This window comes from Vollenhovia emeryi, unplaced genomic scaffold, assembly GCF_000949405.1.
Source record: "Vollenhovia emeryi isolate VEMERY1.0 unplaced genomic scaffold, V.emery_V1.0 DF939124.1, whole genome shotgun sequence".
Taxonomy (NCBI): Eukaryota; Metazoa; Arthropoda; class Insecta; order Hymenoptera; family Formicidae; genus Vollenhovia; species Vollenhovia emeryi.
The window spans coordinates 3,449,347-3,468,823 of NW_011967242.1; the positions used below are offsets into that span (position 1 = coordinate 3,449,347).

Below are 19,477 nucleotides of genomic sequence, written 5' to 3' on the forward strand. Positions count from 1 at the left end.
GAGAGCGAAGCAGCCAGCGATTTAATCGACTCTTATTGGCTTGAGGACAATCGCCAATCCAATCCGCGAGAGTCGATTAAATCGCTGGCTGCTTCGCTCTCATTGGCTAGAAGACAATCGCCAATCCAACCCGCGTCGACAATTGCTAGTCTGGTTCGGCCTTTAGACGGATAGTTAACAATTAGTTCCTCCTCTCGACGCAATTTCTTCATGTCGTTTCTACCTACGGTTGTAGATCGCCGGCCGGAATCGTGTTTTCGCCGGAAACTTTTTGTCTATGTCCAAGCGTGGCGTTCTTTCCCTCGGCTGATAAGCGTGTAACGCGATAGCGGCGCGCACCTGCGTGTGCACGCCACGCCGGCGCGCACAAGCCGAGTTTCAGCCGTTCTCCTCGCCACCTTCGTCGACGCGATGCCCCGCGCGTTCGCCGGTAGGTAGAATTGATTGGAGCTTCGTCAGAGGGCGAGCTCGTAACGCAACGCGCCAGACCGACGCGATTTGAATAACGATTTTGCGTAACTCACGGGCCGATATCGGCGGAGAGCGCTTCGCGCGCGGAGCGATTAAATCGTTAATTCGTCCGTTCTCGCTCGCGCACGCGAAACAATTTCACGCTCTTACAAGGAGGGAAAGCACCAGCGATTCGACACCGCCGCGCGAGTCTTCGCGCCAGCAAACGACGAAACATTTTCTCGGGATCACGACGGGCGGATGGGCGCACGCGAGAAAGATTTCTGCGCGCTTTCTCGGCCGCGGCGGTCAACGTTGCGGCGCGAACGCGAGCGGATACTTTGCGGATGGTAACAGGTATCTCTGCCGACTCCATGAGGGACCCGGGGCCGGCTACCTTGACACCGCCAGTGTGCTTTAGCGACGGATTTATTCATGAGTGCAGCTCTACAAACGATCGCCACTCCGAAGTCTCAAATTATTCCGTTTAAAGTTCACAAAAGGCATGATTTGCAAGTACAGCATCTCGGTCGCCAGACGTTACTTTTGCAGGATAGACCCGCCTGCGAGAAATTGCCGCTGAACTTGTCCTTCGCGGACGAGTAAAAAGAGTTAAGGCTCTATAAATATACGCGTACGAAGAGAGTGAGCCGCGGCGCTCTATCGACGAAACAATTGTTTCTTTGGGCCGGAGCGGATGATCGATCGGCTTGTCGGACGGCCGGCCGCGGCCGTCCAATCGCGGCATACCGAATCTTAAGTAGCCGTGTACCGCGGGACGAAAAAGAAAAGCATTACACACGCGGGAGTAACGGTGCCGGGCAAACAACCGGCTTGAATTATCGGCGTCAATAATGGTCCAAGTGTGCGATCGCGTCTCGCCGGGCGAGTGGACGGGATCGTCGTTCGCTCGCGTCCACATTTACCTATAAAGCTTGTTCTACAGCGGACGCGAGACGCTAAGCCGCAAGAAATCGACCAATCGCAGTCAAATGTGAGAAGAACGATCGACTGTCGTTGGCCGATTTTTTTGTGTCGCGGCCCACAGACTTCTATAGACTACTGGACTGCTACCTTCGAGCTGCAAAGTAAGGCAACAGTTCCGCCATGTCTTGTTTCTTGCGTCGGCGTGTCAGACCGATGTACGCGTACTACTTTATTTACCTAAGTACGAGACTCGGCGGAACTCTTGCCTCACTTTTCAGCTCGAAGGTAACAGTCTAGTAGTATATAGAAGTCTGTGGTTGCGGCTTAGCGTCTTGAGGTTTGCCACCATTGTAGAACAAGCTTTAATCGATCCGCCCGATTTTTCGAGGCCTACCGATACGCAATAAATAATCTCGCGCGACCTTTATCTCGCCTCCCATCCGCTTTCTTCAGTTCTGTGCGGCTTCCGTGCCGCTACGGTTCAAATGTACATCCTACAGGGCTTTGCCAGCCAGCGGCGTTAGTCACCTCTTTGACACAAAATCGCGTAGGAACGCGCAATTTTTTACGAGCTATCGACGCGGGATCTAATCGGTCTTCGGTTACTGCTTCGATTATGCTAACGGGATCCAATAACTTTGTCACGCGTCTCGTTTTGCCGAGGCGACAAGCCCCGGGATTTATTTCGCGAATTTATGAGTGGAGCGCCGCGCGCCTCTCTCGCCCACAACAGTCGGAAGCAATTTACAAGTTAATAGGTTACGACGATTCGTTACGCGCCCTTCTCTCACACCTCGGCCACCCTCCCTCCTCACCTTCTCCTTGCTGAATTTATTTCGTTTGGTCCGCGCGCGCACACGCCCATCTAATTGGCCCGTCTATCTCTCGCTCTTTCGCTCTCGCTCTCTATCGGAAATTATACGCGGGTACATCCGTCGAGAAGGATACTAAAACCTTTCGAAAACGAGGCGCATGGAGCACGCACGTCCCACCTCATTCAATCGTTTATCATGGGATAAATAAATTTTATGTTATCAAAAGTAAAAAAAATTTCAAACCGTCTAATAGCAGGATAAAATAATTAAAAACTTTGGGATCGTCTCGCGCGCGCACGTGAGCTGATCGAGAGGCTCAAGTGGCTATTTATGAATTATCATTTCTCGATCTTGCTTTATTGCAACAAACGTCGCGATCGTTCAGTGTTAAACAATACACATCATATATCGCCACGTGTAAGTTACATCTCTTATTGTTAGTTAAGGACGTTCATCGGTAAATCGATTTTCTACGCATTTGCTTCAGATTGGGACCATATTACTAGTGTTATCCAATTGCCTGCTGAATTTGAAAAACCGTGTCCGTACCAAAGTCGAGATGTTCAGTATCAAAGTTACTCGTATAGTATACGCGAAACGTGTTCTGCAGGGATATTTTAATTTATTGCGATAGAAATTGTTTATGTATTTCGCTAGAAAACCAATCTATGATGCAGTAGAGTTGCGAACAGTCCAAATAATTCGATTACTAACTGTGGGCTCCAAAATGGGTTGCTGTCTTTTTTCCCCCAGAGTATAAGACGCAGAGTTGCGTTAATTGTGTAATGTGTATAATTTACACTGAAAGTCACGAAGTAGGGAGACGGTCGCGCTATACGGAAGGAAAACCGAAGTGGGCGAAAACTTTTGGCCACGATTGCAGCCGATGAACGTCCTTAAGCGCAAGCAATAACGAATCAATCGTTCGGGACGAGCTCTTTTGTCCGCGGAGAAATGGTGAATTCGCGTGCTATTGTCTCGCGAGGAGCGTTCCACGGCCGTGTAAATCCACCTCGATCGCTGATCGAGATCGGATCGTCGATCGATTCCGGAGGCGTCATAAGAGAGCATCGATCGGGGCGTCGCGAGGTAAAGGAAGGAAAGGCGCGGAAACGGGATGCGACGAGACGAGAGAAAAGAGAGAAAGACAGACGGGAGTGGGACGAGCGCGCCGATCTCGCTTGCGAGGACAGCGCGTTGTATTCAAAGTGTGAACGGATGCAAATCCCGTATCTCATGAGCGGAATTTTCAAGGAAGCTGAAAGATGGATGGAAGACGCCAGCGGCACCGAACAATCGGCGGTATTTGCATCTGGTACATAATTCAGTCACCGTTGCTGCCCCCGACGTGGCACGCAGCGAATGCTGCTCATAGACCACCATAAGACAGTCGGAGAGGCCTGTTCTCGTTCGCGAAGAAACGAAAGAAACACAGAAACACCGCCGGCGGATTTTCGTCGACCGACGCGATTCCGCTGCGTCGAGACCTTTTCCAATTTTACTCGCGAGAGAAAGTAAATCGCCTTTTCATTAATTTAATGAAAACTGTCTAGATGTAAAATGAAAGCAAATGGTTTTTCGCGCCGATATATCGGCTTTCGTAGATTACTTCAAATTAATACAGGGGCCTTTCCTGGTGATCTTAAAACTGATATTTTGTTTGAGAGAAAGATCTATGATTCAGAACAGGTTCGAGAGTAACGGAGGAGAATTGCCGCACGTACCAGACTGAAAAAAAAAGGATCTAAAAGTTATTTAAAGCGACTGTCGGGATATAGCGCATGAATTAAACCGTAACGTTGACGAGTCATGAGAGCAATTACCGGGCCGTGCGGTGCATTATGTGGAAATTTTCATCGCTCTGGAGCGTGTGTCTGTCTGTATAAAAAGCGAACGCGAAGGGAAATTTTCACGGCGCGCGCATGCGAAAAACACGAGCCGGTCGCCGCCGCGTATTATACTTTCACGCGGCGGAATAATCGAGTTCGCGCACCGGCAAGACGTATTCCAAGTCATTGCCCGGATTACTTTGCGCCTTCGCGAGAATCGCGAGCGCACTTGGCGAGTACGAGAGGATCGCGCGGGTCCTATTCGCCCCTCTCTTTCTCCGTTTTCTAAAAACGCTCAATCACCGTCACGTAAGTGACACGCCAGGGCGTGTGCGAGTCTCAAAGGCGAGTGTCTCTAAAAAAAAATATATATATATACGACCCCGTAACGACACGGATAGGAAGATCGTAACGACGCTTTATCAAGTCATCAAGAGCCATTAAAAATTCACGCTCAATTATTATGCCATTTAAACCGATGCTTCAGCGAGCGAAATATAAATCCTAGTCCCAAGCGAACGAATGCAGAGTCACTGGCCGGCACGTTCCTCTGTACTCGGCACGTTCATTCGTACGAAGGAGTCTTTAATGTCTGGGAGACACAATGCGCGAGCGCGGTACACCGGACAATTTTGACTCGGGCACACACGGAGCACACTATTCATTTTCCGCGTGGAGATCGACGAGGATAACCCTTTGCACCCGCGAACGATCCTCGTCTCTACCCCGCTCTCTCGGTCGCGCGCTATCTTGGCTACCTGAAGAGCCAAGAAGATAAAATCGTCAAGTTCGGGGTCACTCCTTACCTCGCCACTCCTCGGACTTGGGGACGGAATAGCCTCTCGAAAATGACGTCTTCCCGTCCTTCTGGCATTTAAATGCGATACTCGAAATCGCTTTTCAAGTATCCGCTCCGCGCGAACGAGCCTCCGAGACGAGACGGTCGGCATCGTATAAATGCAATTGCAGCCCCGACTGCTTGATTATTTCTGAGCATTTTCCTTATTAATAAATTCTCCTATTCTCACGAAGGCATCGCGCGCCTTTAGCAGCCGGGAGTTTAATAGGTCTCGCCGAGGCTGCTGTTTCTGCTACAGCAATGGCAGCGCAGTTTCTGCTGGTATGCCCAGGAACGCCTGGAGGACCGTAATTCGACGAGCGTTGCACGGCACGGACCGGGCATGGGCGAAGATAAGCATCGCCAGGACGAGGGAGAAGAAAAGGGAAGCAGGGGAGCGTGTAGGACAGTCGTTAACGAGCGACTCCGCGCGCAGAGTTATTCTCTCTCCTTTTCGCGCTGTACCCTCCTCTTCTCTCTTGCGACCGCGAGAGCTCGCGGCTTGCGACTAAGAGATGATTTCTCCCTGTAACGTCGCCGAGGATCGATTCCGGTAGCGGTGCCCGCGATTTCCGCGTTACTTTCTCACGCGGAGAAAGAAACAATGATCGAAATCGCGGAGATACGAAAATTATGTGAGTCATAAAAATGTTCGCATTTTATTTAATTGTTCGAGTATTCTTGAATTTCATTTCGTTGTCATCTCTAAATATGTAAATGACGTCGCGTTTGCAAAGTTAATGATAACCGTGTGCGTTACGAAGATGTGAAATTCACGTTAAGGCGCGCGTATCTAAACGTATGAAAAATACATTTTCTCGTTATATTAATACTCGCTTTTGCCAGGCACATTTAATGTTAGTCATGTTATATCTACTCTCTAAAAGTTAATCGGTGCATTATCACTGAACAACTCGAGTATAAGTGTGAATCGGCGAATATTCACTGCAGTTTTCAGTGCTAATCCAATGATTGACTTTTAGAGTGTACGTCATTAATGCTTCAAATTATATAGTAAACGAGTATTAAACTGCTTTACCTATTCCGCGCGTGCTCTCACGAAACGGCAGGTCGACGCCATATCGTCGACGTGAGCGCAATGTTCCACCCCGCGCATGTACGCGCAGTTATAGATAGATAGCCACCCTTGCGCGTATACGAGAGCGACAGCGGAGAAAGAACGGGTAAGGAGGGATGGCGAAAGAGAGAGAGAGAAAACCGAAGGGAGAGGAAGAGTTTGAAAAAAAAAACGAAATTTTCCCAGCTGTTCGAGCCGGCGTTTTATCTTCCTGAAGGATCAAACATGGCGGACGTCGGTCGCCACGGGAGGGAGGGGGTTGCAACCCTTGCTATCTGCCTGATCGAAACCTCGCCGTCGCAGGAGTTCACGGCGCACGCGTGTGCGTACGTGCGTGCGTGTGCGTGTGCGGAATTTCCGTGTAGCTCAACACGCGCACACAGGAGGAAGAGGATACGAGCGTTGGGCAATATATGCCACGACTTTATTATATACGGGGTGGTGGGCCGCGCGCACACCCGCGTGCGTATACCTGGTGGCCGCCTTTTGTTTCCCAGATCGTATCTGCGCTCCGTTTTTCGGCGACACATCTGTGATGGATTCAAACCGGTCGACGCACGCTAAAAATGAAACATATTGCGATAGAGGCATATGCCTTTGCGCGCGTTCCCCTTTTTTCAACCGAGATATTTGGATACGCGAGCGGTTAGACCCGACACCGTGTTAATCGCACTTTTTTTCTTTCGGAAACTAACCAAGCCTCTCTCGCTTTGCACGTAAAAAGAATTAATTTCTCGCTGCGAGAACTCGATCCCCCTGCGACACGGGAGTGTCGGATTTTGAATTTTCGTTCGTTCGCGCTAAATGAAACCACCGGAATTTCTCGCTGCATTTTCATAGACGGAGAGAATTTTTTCGTAAAATTTACCCTGAAAGTCTTGCAATCGTGAAACAACACGGCATTTCGAAGAATTTCATGAGTTTTTCGAAATGTTACCACACATTTTACTAGTAGAATGTATGGAACAATTTCCAAAAACTCTCATAAAGGTCTTCAAAATGCCATATTGTCCCACGATTATATGATTTTCAGGATAAATTTTAAGAGAAAATTCCCTCCGTGTATCCTGCGGCGCTTATTGTTGAATAATAAATGGACCACGTTTTCATAGCGGTTTTTCCCCTTGCACGGAATGCTCCGCTATTGTACGCGGCACCGTTTACCGAACGGGGTCGATCGATCGCGAACGATCGGCCGTCATTTCGCCGGGACAATCGGGGGATGAATTTCGGGGCTGAGTGGCAGCATGAATTTTTTATCCGGAAGTAAACAGGGACAAGTAAGCGGCGCGTAGCGTCCGGGAAAAGGGGCCAGGAGGGGGGGGGGTAGTCTGGAGCTCTCGCGACGGGGAAAATTACGGAAAACGCCGAAAGTGTCGCACACGCACGTGCGTACGCCCACTGCTTTAAATCGATACATATTTTATCGACCGGCCGCGTTTTTACGCGGGGCACGTCACGCACGCACACCGCACGCCGCGCCGCTGCGCGTGCACGCGGATGAATGATGGGTGGGCGTGTCGGTTCATCATCGCGTCGGAATATTTGTACGGGTCGTCATGGCGAACTCGCGAAACGATTGCCTTTGTTTAAACGGCGACAGCGAATGAATTATATACACCAGGGCAGGGTGTGTACTTGGGATGTATATAGACTGTCCCACCTCCCCGACGCGTTAATGATTGATACCTCGACAAATTTCGATCTTTCTCTCTCTCTCTCTCTCTCCCCTCGTTAATCTCGACAGCCGAACAACTGCAGAAACGTACGCACGCGTAATGTAATCAGAGATTTACGGTGCATTATGAATATTCCTCGAAGCCGCTTTTCTCCCGAGAAACTGCGCAAAGTTTCGCGCGGGCTCGATCGAGCGAAATCGCAGCGAGCCGCGCGCACGTTTCACGAAAGAGTGTGATCGCGATGCGTTAAGCGAGCAACGGAAAAAAGTATAGCCGCGGAAAATTACACGGTGTTGCGAGGCGGCGATGCTGTTTGTAAAACTTCGTCAATTAACGAACGCATGGCGTGCGGCCGGCATATAATTACTCGCGAGACGACGCCGGCCGGTGAAAAACTTTTGAATCCATCAGCCTTGCTCTATCGCGCACCAGGGAGAAAGTGCGATAACGAGAGGGGTAGTGAAACGTCAATGCACGCCTCTGCATCGGAGTTATGCATCCGTTCGCTCGCCGCATCTCGGGGCCGCTCTCGACGAGACGCCAGCCTTTGGCGCGCCGCGATCTCTCTGCGATCTGAGAAACGGAGGGTTGACACTGACAATGAGGGTTGAGAGTGTGCCGCGGGCACGTCTAATTGGCCCGCCAATCTTTCTTTTTCACGGAGATTGCATGCTCGACCGTCGTGATACTTTCGATCGCTTAACCGACGTTGACACGCACGCGCTCCGCGAGTCGAAAGACATCTCGAACGTGCTCTCGCATCGCGATTTAAAAATTTACGATCGCAGAGCGGACAATAATATCGCGCATCGCGCGCCGGAAAGTATTAGCCTCGCGTCATTGCAAAAAAAAGGAGGAGGAGGAGGAGGAGAGTTCGATTTCGGTAATACGCGATTAGAGAGACGGAAAGTGTAAACCATAAAACGGACGTTTCGTGATCGATTCCGCGAATTCTCGTGAGTGTTTAGTCAGGTCGAATCGCAGTCGGGAGGAGAGTCCGAAACGATGGAAGAGGAAGCAGAGCCGGTGGTATCGAGTTTCCGCATCGGTACTTCGGACGAGGCTGCTCCATCTACATAGGTGCTAGCCGAGTCGCCAAAAATAGATCGAGTTCACACGAATTCTACGAGCCGATCGCACGAAACCTCCGGCTACCATTCGTGATATCGATCGAACGGTAGCGACCTGATACGTACAGAACGCCGCGGCCGCTCGTAACGCGCCACGGTGAAAACCGCGTATCTAATGTTTTTTTTTTTATAGCGCGGATAATGCGAATTTATAGCTCGGCTAACGTGTAATTAATAGATTCGGTTTTAACATTTACTCGACTTGTTTACAAGGTTCGCTCGCTCGCGGAAATGCACTCGAGCCTGCGATTAGTTCTTGAAACGCTCGATTTAGTCCGAGCTTGAGAGATTCATATCTCGGCGTGTCCGAGATTCGACTTGGCCCTCCCTGTCGCGCGTAGAAATTGCACGTACAAAGGCCGAATCAGACCAGCAATCGCCGACTCGCACTGGACTGGGATTGACGATTGTCCTCTAGCCAGTGAGAATCGATTAAATCGCTGGATGCATTGCTCGCGTTGGAAGACAATCGCCAATCCCAATTGTTAAGACGTCTTTATAGCAGATTGAATTTGCCTCGTCAAGAGTATAGGGATCGATAGTCTCGAGGAGGCGATTGGTTTTCTTTTATTTTAGAGAGTAGAAGTTTAGATATTAAGTGTAGTATGGCGATATATCAAATATTCAGTTTATTATATGCAGTCCGCTGATATCCAAGGGGAGAGCGGGTTCCTTAATCCTTTGGCGTTCACGAGTCAGGAGAATCCATAACACCAATCCAATCCGCGTCGACAATTGCTGGTCCGATTCGGCGTTAAAGTACGCGCGCACGCGCGGTGAAATTTATCCGGGCGTCGCATCACTTCCGTTCGAAACGGTCAAGATGTTCCCGTGGAGCGAACCTCCGCACGAAAATCATCCGACCCGCCATCATCGGGCGCGCCGCGATACGGGGCCGCTAATCACAGTGGAGAGGAGCGGAGCGTATATTAATCAGCGGGTACAGGAAATTAACTTGGCCTTGTTTTATCTTGCATTCTGATTACTGTATCTACACACCGCGAGAAACGCGTAACTTGGTTCTCTTTGCCGTATGTACGTGCTAATTAAGTATGTGTGTCTCGCTTGCGCGAAGGAAGCGATCAAGGACGCACTTTAACGAATGTGGTGTAGACAGTCGACAGGATTTCCCCCCCCCCCCCCGAGATTGAGGTATCAATACACGAAGTACTATCGGTAACTGTATCGCGAATTTACCATGCAAAATACTGTGCATTTCCACGCCATTTTTCAACACTTTACATAATTCTCTACTCGATCCAACCGTAATGAAATAGATATGAATTAACATAAACGCACGAGTGTTTACCTATTAATCAGAAATAATGTCGGCGTAAAAAATGAAATTGCCTTCTACTTATTTTTATCTTTGTGTCGTCTGATTAGTCGTTTTTGCCGCCAAGGTTGACGGAAATAATCGCACGGCCGCTCGCATTGCGCTCGTCGAGGTACTTGACGCAGCTTAGGTACTTACCAGGCGTCGTTTCGGCTTGATGAGGGGTCGATTCTGGCCGTTCATCTTGTAATAAAGCCCGCAGGCGTTGCAGAGGTAGTGGCCAGTGCCGTCTCGTCTCCAAAGGGGTGTCGATGTGGCGCCGCAATTCACGCACTCGCGACCCTCTACCCCGACGGAACGAAAATCGTATTAATTCGGCGCAGCTCATATCGCACAGCAATATTACTCGCTCGTGCTCGCGTGCGAAACGCGAGATCGTACTCGTCAAAGTGGGAACCGCTCGGACTACTCTTCGAGAGCTAACGTTTCCCACGCGAACACGGAAGCACGTTGATCGCGCGAAGGGGCACTCATCAGTTTTTTGTTTTTCAATCTCTCGTATATTACCTTCAAGAATTGTAAAAATGCGAAAATGCCACCCTCGTATCCGCTCTACTCCATTTATCTTGCGTTATTTTTACAATTTCGCGAAATGGCATTGTCTTCGACCAGTTCTTCAAGTTTTACATTACATCGAATGAATATGTAACGCGAATGCATTACGCGGCAAGTAACGATATTGGCGTAACAACATCTATATCTGACTTCGGTCAACCAACGTGCGTTTACAGAGAGATTTGCGAACAGTCAGGTGACTCGTGAGAGAGAATTCGCATGCAGAGTTGCAGACATACCAATATCAAGCGATTACCAGAGCAAAAGCAGAGTCTCTTTAAGACCATGGGCGTTTTTAGGATTCACGGATCGAACTTACGTTAGTGCGGTTGGTTAGTCCCAAGGACACTGCGAGAGAAAGAAGCGAATATGAGAGGAAGAAGGATGGGATTTTGTTCGCGATCGTTCGTTTCTCCCGGTCTATGACCAGACGGCATGAAAAACGGTGTTGCTCGGAGATTTTCAAATTTATCTTCCAAATGTTCCCGGGGATCAACGTTAATCCCCGATAGAGCGCTCTTTCCCGCGGGATTAACGGTGGAAAATAAATTTCGATCTCTCGCAACGCGCGACTTTCGGACGGGAGAGAAGAGAGGGGTGGGTCGTGGAGATAAGGATCACTTCTCCCGAAATGCGCGTTTCACGAATCGTCCTCCGAGCTGCGTCCTCCGCGAAGATATAGCCGAGTTTAACGGCTGATACTGAAAATGATTGCTATTAAATTGCGTCGTCGGGTCCCCCGTTGACGTACGAGAGACCAAATTGTCGATTGATACGCGATCGCACAATTGAGCCGATTCGAGGTAAAGGTAAAATGGTTCCGTTCACAGTGGCTGCTGAACGATCTTAACGGTGCTCGTAAAAACCACCCTCTGACTACCCTGCGATTAGATCAACTCTGTCGTTGGCGTCTATCGCTAGTGTGCAGTTTGATTATTGTTAAAAATTTGTAGTGTAATTTATCCCGCGAGATACATACGGTTTTACGAAGGGCGCGGCGATTGAAAATCGCATCAATTCCGAAAAGATGTCGTGCCGATGATGGCGAGATATCGATTAAACGCGCGTCGCTGATTAATGACTCGACCTCAATTTAACGCGAAATTTGACGGCGGTGGAATAATTCTAGCACACGTAACGTAGGTCGCATGTAATTGTCGACACGCGAGCGGCTCGTTTGCGAGTCCGCCACGTAGATGAATCTGTAACCGAGCAGTCGAACGCCGGACTTTTCGTCAGGCTTGTCGTACACGCGTGTAAGACGCAATCAAGGAGCGCGAAGCATCCCCCAGATCCTAGCGTGAGAGACTTAACGCTCGCCTAATTGTCGTTTCGGTGCCCAGATCGATCTCGGAACTAACTGGAGGGACCCGCCCGAGTCACTCCTCGGCATTTTAATTCGATTTGGATCTTACGAGCCTGCAGATTCTGGGGGTGATAAGGAGCGCCCACGACTACCGTCGATCGCCGATTGCTGTGCTCTTTCATGCCGACAATAACAGAGCATAAACGCGACCAATTTTCATCCCCTCGCTGCTCTCCGATTTCATTTCGACGACGCTCCGGTGATTGCCGATTAAATCCTGATCTCTCTAGTAATGTATTATTTTGTAATTGACATCCTCGCTTCATTCCAAGTCTCATCCCTTTGTGGAATAAATTTTTGGCAATTTACTTATTATCGATCGATCGCGTTGACAATAGAAATGGTCGTTTCATCGTTTCTCGGGATCGTCGGTAATAATTTCCGGCTGCGCGTATTTTCTTGTATCAATGCTTCTCCGGGTATCGATCGGTTCGTAATGACGGAACGGGCGGACGGTTTCTGACACCGACGTAGACGATGGGTATCAGCCACGAAACGGTCGAGGTGACGCTCGTTTGCGTCGTACTCGAAATATAGTCCTCGTGTCAGAAGGTGACGCTAAAATGGCCGGTTTCGCCCCAAAGGGACTGGTATTGCTCCCATTTTCGACATCACCTCCGACCTTAATGCCAGGCATGCAACGAAGCGCTCGTTAGAGCCCCGCTTCCGTTTCAACTTTCTCGAAGCTTTCCGGATTACAACGTGAAATACTCGGTATAACGGTGTATCGTATCACGGCAAAATTTCGCTGTAAAATTTGGAAACGTCCCCCTTGCTCTTACGATTCCAAACGTACACCGAACCGCACCGAACGATTAAATTTGGAGTTAAGATTTTTCGCTTCGTTGCATTTCTTTTTCTCTTTACTTTTATTACGTACACCAAGTGGTTTGCGTCGACAACAAGTTCAGAAAATATATTCCCTCGCGTTCCACAACGTTCGTCGTCGCAGGCACCTATTGTTGATGCAGAAACAAAACGGGCGGAGGCTATTCCGGGCCAGAAGTAGACACCGGTGGTCGTTGGTGCGCGAAGAAAATCGGCGAGGTGGAGGAAGGAAACCGCCGCTTGTCCCGTGTACCGCTTCTGCCATCAACGGTCGAGTTATGATTCAGTACGAAGCGGCGTTCCGTCACGAATTTCGCGCTGGCCCACGGCTGACTCTCTTCCGCCAATTGCGTGCCGTCTCCCTCCCCGCTAATTACGCGGCCGTAAGTCTGCGATCCTTTCGAACCTAACAGGACTTTCCGCGAAGCTTCTGCTCCTCGATGACTTTCTGGTCGTCGACTCTCGCTCGTCGGCGTCTCATTAACTTGGTTCAATTGCAAGCGGCTACGTTAACGGCTTCTACTTTACCTATCGGCGTTGCAAGGTGTTGCGTCGCATTTTTGAAAATTGTTGGCCCAATGAGAAGGTTCGCCGCCCCCGTCGCTCATATTAGTATCTCCAACGTATTCGACAAGCTACCGTAATGTTACTGTTATCATTGTCCACGTGTCTGAGCGATTCAGTATCGACGTCACTCGCCGCTTTCTCTGCCTATTTATTAATTATACTTTTCCGAGCTATCAGAGTCGTCTCGCTGCGTCCGTACGGAGAGGGAATCTCGAGTATCCATCAAGTTTCTCGTTCCACCTCATTCTCACCTCCTTCCTATCGCGAAGGATGTTTGCCAATCCCGTGTCTACCGCCTCCTTTTCGTGCCGCGAGGTATTGCTCAATCGACACCTCTCAAGCGTCACCTCGGCTGACGCTTGCTCGTTACGGGAGCCATTTTTCGTGGCCTTCTCACAGGCGATTTTCTCGGCGATCGCGGTAGGCGTCGCTAAACGAGCCGCCGGTGCCGCGGCTCCGTCTGGCTTCTTCTTCTTCGTCATCGGGAGGTTCCGCGCGCGGCTAGCTGGTGTGTGTCGTAAGTCGATTCAATTAGCGGGCTTCCATGCCGCGAAGCCGGGGGCCATTGTTCCCGGAATTGGGATTTTTACCACGCCGCCGCCGCCACCGCCACGCTGGAGTGCGACCGGCTATTATTACCGCAATCAGCGTATCCGGCATTTTTCAACCGTTTCTCGTTTCCCCCTTCTCCCTCCCGCCTGCCTCCACAGCTTCATCCACTTCGACGACGACGACGACGTTGACGACGACGACACATAACGGGCGCCACCGAGAGGACGTGCGATTTCCCAAAAGTTCGTCGATCGCTCGACAATTCTTTCGCACATTCTCGTGGCCATCGTGTACTTCGCGGTTATTAATTTTGATCCGCAATTGTCCGCGAGTCCGCGACGAATGCGACCCAGCCGCGTGTGCTCGCGCCACGTGAGAGAAAATAAAAATACGTATTTGCCGAGGGTACGCCACCGAAAAATGGTCCGTGGACTCTTTGAGAGGGAGCTTTGCCGTGACAAAAACAAAAATGCAGCGCTAGCCACACCACATCGAAAAAAAACCTGTGCTTCTTCGCATTAATTTGTCCTTTGCGCATGTATGTGTGTCCGTGTGAGTGTGTACGATGTGTGAGAGGGGGGGGAAATTGAGTATGCGTATTCGTATAGATAGGGATAGATACATATATCGTGTGTCATCTCGTAAATCGGGTGTGGTGCTTCACGCTCGCTCTCTCGAGTGGGTGCCACGCAAAAAACACATCAGTGAGGCAAAATACAAAAAATCACAATCAGTGCCTCCCTCTCTCTTTCGCTTTCTTTCTATTGTGACACAGCTCGTCCAAAAAACGAGAGAAACGGGTGGAAAGAACGTGTTCTGAACGAACGTTAAGCGTAAGACGACCGCCACCGAAAGCTCACGGTTAAAATCAAAGTGAATAAAGAACAAAGGCGCGTAATGATAAAACAAAATTAATAAATATCCCGTTTGCTTCCTCTCTTGCTCTTTTACGTGTTCAGCCGAGAGACTTCCGAAATGCTGCCGAAAGACGCACCGCGTGAATATCGAGCGAGGGAGGATACAAGCGAGAGAAAAATAATTTCTAACAAAGTAAACGGATAATACGTTTGAAGTTAAATGAAACTGAGAATTAGTAAGTTTAACGTAACAAGAAGTAATGTTATAAAACCAGGAAAACAGAGAAACGCATTGGCGTCGATTACGTCGAGTTTATATAAGTTGCACCAAATATTGTAAGTCAGAATCTTCAATAATGCAATATAGCATTAAAAAGTGAGATCAAATAAAATAAATCAAATAAATAAAAATTAACTGAAATATTTATGTATTGATATATTAAGTTTCAACAATCGACGCCGGTGCAAAGAAGCGGAACTAAAGATGCCGAAGCAAACAATTATGCAAAGTAACTGATAAATAATTCAAGGAAAAAAAATCCAACGTTTTATATACGGGAAAAATATTTATCAGTTTCATTCACAGGACGTGCCTTGGACTTGATGATTTTTTAAATGATAGAACAACGCGATAGTATAATTACAAAATTAAACTTGTTTACAGCACGAAAGATCTTAGTGCTCCAAGTCTCATCCCCAAGATTTTAGGATTTAAAGGGACTTTCTACAACACTTTTCCCGCATGGAAATGTAAGCAAAGAAAAGAACAAACGAAATATTCGAAACTGAGGATAAATTTCCGAGATGAAAAGAAAGACAATGGAAAAAAAAACGGAGAACTGAATGAAAGAAACAGAAAGAACCGTGATAGGCGCGTGCCGCTTACCGGCGGACGTCCTCGACTTGTTCCTCGGCTTTTGCTGCTGCTGTTGCTGCGCGGAGGGCGAGCCCGGTGTGTTGCCGTGCGCGGCCGCGTGACCGACTAGCAGCTTCGAGTCGGCGCCGCCGGGTAGGCCGCCGGTTAGGCCGCCGGTTGCGTTACCGGCGCCGGCACCGCCGGCATGGTGACTGAAAATACCGGCGACCGCGGCTGCACTGCCGTTGTGCGGATTGTGGGACGACGCGGTAGACGAGGTGGCGCCGTGATGATGATGATGGTGATGGTGGCTGGTGGCGGGATACTGCAGGTGCTGGTACATATTGTACGCGCTCGCGGCCGGGTCGTACTGCGAGCCGGAAGTGGCATGGTGGCTGTTGGTCGCCGCCGCGACGGCGGCCGCGGCCGCGGCCGCGTAACTGTCTCTACAGGGCGAGGCCGCGCCGCCGCCATTGCCACTGCCGCCACCGCCGCCGCCACCACCACCGCCACCACCGCCGCCGCCGGCAGGCACACCGTTGTTGCTCTGATACGCGTCCTGTTGCTGTTGTTGCTGCTGTTGCGTGGCACTCGCCTGTTGGCTGCCCGTCACATTGCCAGATTGGTTATTACCTTCTCGCTGCTTCACCTGGCCGGCGGACGAGCCGTTCGTGCCGGCGGGACCATTGCTGCCGTTGTTGGAACCGTTGTGTTGCTGATGCGGCGGCGAAGGCGCCCCGTGATGGTGCCCGAGCATCACCGTCGGCTTGATGTCGCACGAGCTGGCGCCGGATGCGCCCAGCGCGTCCTGGTGGTGCATGAACGCGCCCATTACCGCCGCGTGAGCGACCGCCGCCTGGTACTCGCTGGTAGTGCCGCCGCCCAACCCGGAAAGAGGATTACCGCTGTTATTATTATTGGCGCTCGTCGAGTTGTTATTGTTCGTGCTGGAGGTCGTGCTGGCGGTTATGCTGTCGGGCGTAGCGTCCTTGGGCGGTGTCGGCGGGAAGGAGAAGAGATGGTGGCCGCCGCCACCGTGACTCGACAAACTTCCACTGGTGGGCGCCAGCGAGGATCCCAGAGGACTCTGTGGCTTCTCGTCGTTCACAGCGCCTCCCGTAGTCGTCGTCGTCGTGGGGAATCCCCAGGGTGTCTTGGAGGTGTCCGCGCTGCCGCTGGACAGCCACGGATGGAGAACCGGGCTGTGGAAGTGCGGCCGGCAGACTTGGCTCACCGGCCCGCCCGACACGCTGCTGCTCGACATCCTTGCTGAAAAGCAAACGGAACGTGGAACGTTAGACGGGATAGCGTAATGCACGCGCAACGCGTTTAACATCTTAATTGAATAAATTCTCATCGCGAGCCCTGACGATCGTTACGCGTTACGATGCCGGCGAATAGTGCATTTCGCAATGCGACCTTCTTTATTCGTAAAATAAAACCAACGAAAATGAGCATCCTGCGTTTAAAGCATTGATCGCGCCGGCAATCAAAGCGAGTTTCATTGCCGCCTGCGAGCTGCCATAAATATTTTTAAGAACTCCGCCGTACGATGCAGGTGTCTCGCGACTCGCTCGGGTGTGCGAGAGTCGATCGCGCTTTATCTGAAAATGGCAGCCACGTGGAGTACAGACGCCGGCGTGGCATCTGTACACCGCGTAGCGCTTGCCGTCGCGAGAAGGAAGGACCTGACTCCCCGTGCGTGCTCGGAATGATCAGATTTTATGCCGATCGTAAAGGCTACCTAATTGCGGTAGACGTCTTAATTAAGTGCGAGGCCCACTCGCTCGGTACGGGGTATTATGGCCCTTCGTCCCCTTGTCCTTATAGACGCGCGGACGACGTGTATCACTCTTCGATCGACTTTGGAGCCACTCGCGATTCGCTTTACACACGACGAAGCGCTGAACCTGGGCGCGCGGGTTACCCGCGCATAATTAATTCTTTATTAGCAATCTTAATTTCGTTATACGGCACCGGCCAGCCGGCGTGATGCCACGCCGACGAGAGATCGCGTTTTGTGCGCGCACCGGCTAGACGACCCGCGCTCGTCCGTTTTATCGGGCTTATCGACAAGAAAGCGCACCATGTAAATGTCGGACCGAGAAATGGTGCCGTTCGCCTGACGCTAATTGCCCCCCCCCCCCCCCAGACTTCGAATTAGACCGCGTGTCGCACGGTGGTAGTCGCGCGAGCTTAATGATTTGCAATATCGCCGGTAACTTTTTTTTTTCATTCCCGATATAATGGCTGGTTTCATTTTAGACTCGCATTTTCCGTTTCTCGAACACACACGGGTTGTTGAAGCAAACTCGCGTCGCAGCGCGTGCAAGACATGTTTTGAAACTAATTAAAAAAAATTTTTTTTTTTAAATTGATATGTCGCTATAGTAAAACTCTCATGCGCTGATATAAGTACAATGCCATAAAAACAGCTATATCTCTTTAATGCAAAGATAATTAACAGCCGAAAAAGCTGGCGTGGCGTGGTTACGATGTCTAAAATTAGAGTTATATTTGTAGGACAAAAATGAATGGGCAATTACGGCCATCCTGCGACGATACGGTCACCTCTGTCATTAATGACGGTACAGAGAGCTCATAACGCATCAAATTAATTAGCCTCGGTTATTATCTTACGACAACAACAACGACGACGACGACGACTAATTAACCGATCCCCATCTTTCGCCGTCAGCCAGGAAAGTGCAGCGTTCTTAATATCCGTGCAAATTTGCGGATGCACATTGTTGCCAGCGAATACCAGAACGTGCATGCAACGCATGCAAACCTGCTTACTTGGCCCAAGTGGCCGATCGATATATCGAGTGGTTCTTGCTAACAACGCCCGCTCCACCACCTTCACGACATACGCTGATAACAAGATGATGTTTTGCTAAACCGCGCTCCGTCTTGCCTCCCTGGGCCTTCTGGGTCTCTCGAATTATGGACATTAATTCTGAGCCTCCGAACTCACGTCTGCGTTACGAGAATCTCGCACTTGGCGCAAACGTCGGGGGAGAGAAATTCCCGGAATCACATTTCCTCCGCGAATGTACGCGCAACGTACGCGAATACAAGTCTCGCGGTTTTTAATAAAATTTGCAAATTGAACATCCCCAGTAGTGACATCAGTCTCGACGAGATACAAGCGAAAAGCTCGTTGACGTATTGCGCGCCGCAAATGGCGGCGGCATCTGCGAAAAGCGCGCTGTCTAAATTTAGAGAAGCGCGAAACACAATATTACGAATACAGCGAGCGGCGAGATGAGCAGCTGCGGCTCTGTAATTAATCGGAGCCAACGATGGCCTGTCTGTAATTGGATCCGCTGCATCGCAGCGCAGCCGCAATGAAAAGTAAACAAGCTCTACGTGTAGCTACGCTTTCGAATCCTCGACTATTTCATTACACCTTGATATTCATCCCGCTGACGTTATGCAATATCTGTACGTTATTCTTTATAACGACAGCGCGCTGATGCGCGATTCTGTTTCCAGCAATTACTCGAGACGCTTATCACACAGGTTGCAATAGTTTTAGACGAAATATTGCTGACGGAATGATCGTGTCGAAGTCAGTCGTTTCACGTCAGAATCGCTCTTATCGTAACGACGAGCAAGATGGGAATCGAAGATAAGGGCGGAATGGTAGCGGCGAGAAATGCGCAGACAGAGAAGAACACTTCGCACTCTCAACGCAATAAAAACTTCCATGCTGAGCGATATTTATCGCTCCTCCTCCTCGACCCTCGTCGTCGCGACTCCGTTTTTTTACAGGATTTCACGGGACTTCTTGCCGGCTGGGCTCTCCCCC

The 19,477-nt window shown here is 50.1% G+C and overlaps 1 protein-coding gene across 1 annotated transcript in view; it reads right to left on the bottom strand.

Annotated features, from left to right (window-relative positions):
- LOC105569491 (GATA-binding factor C-like) overlaps nucleotides 1-19,477 on the bottom strand; it is an 85,167-nt gene that overhangs the window by 45,983 nt on the left and 19,707 nt on the right. Inside the window, exons 3-4 of the mRNA XM_012026001.1 lie at nucleotides 16,297-16,932; nucleotides 10,221-10,366 (exon numbers count right to left, since the gene is read on the bottom strand). Coding sequence (XP_011881391.1) covers nucleotides 10,221-10,366; nucleotides 16,297-16,932 — 782 coding nt within the window. The remainder of the gene's footprint in view (nucleotides 1-10,220; nucleotides 10,367-16,296; nucleotides 16,933-19,477) is intronic.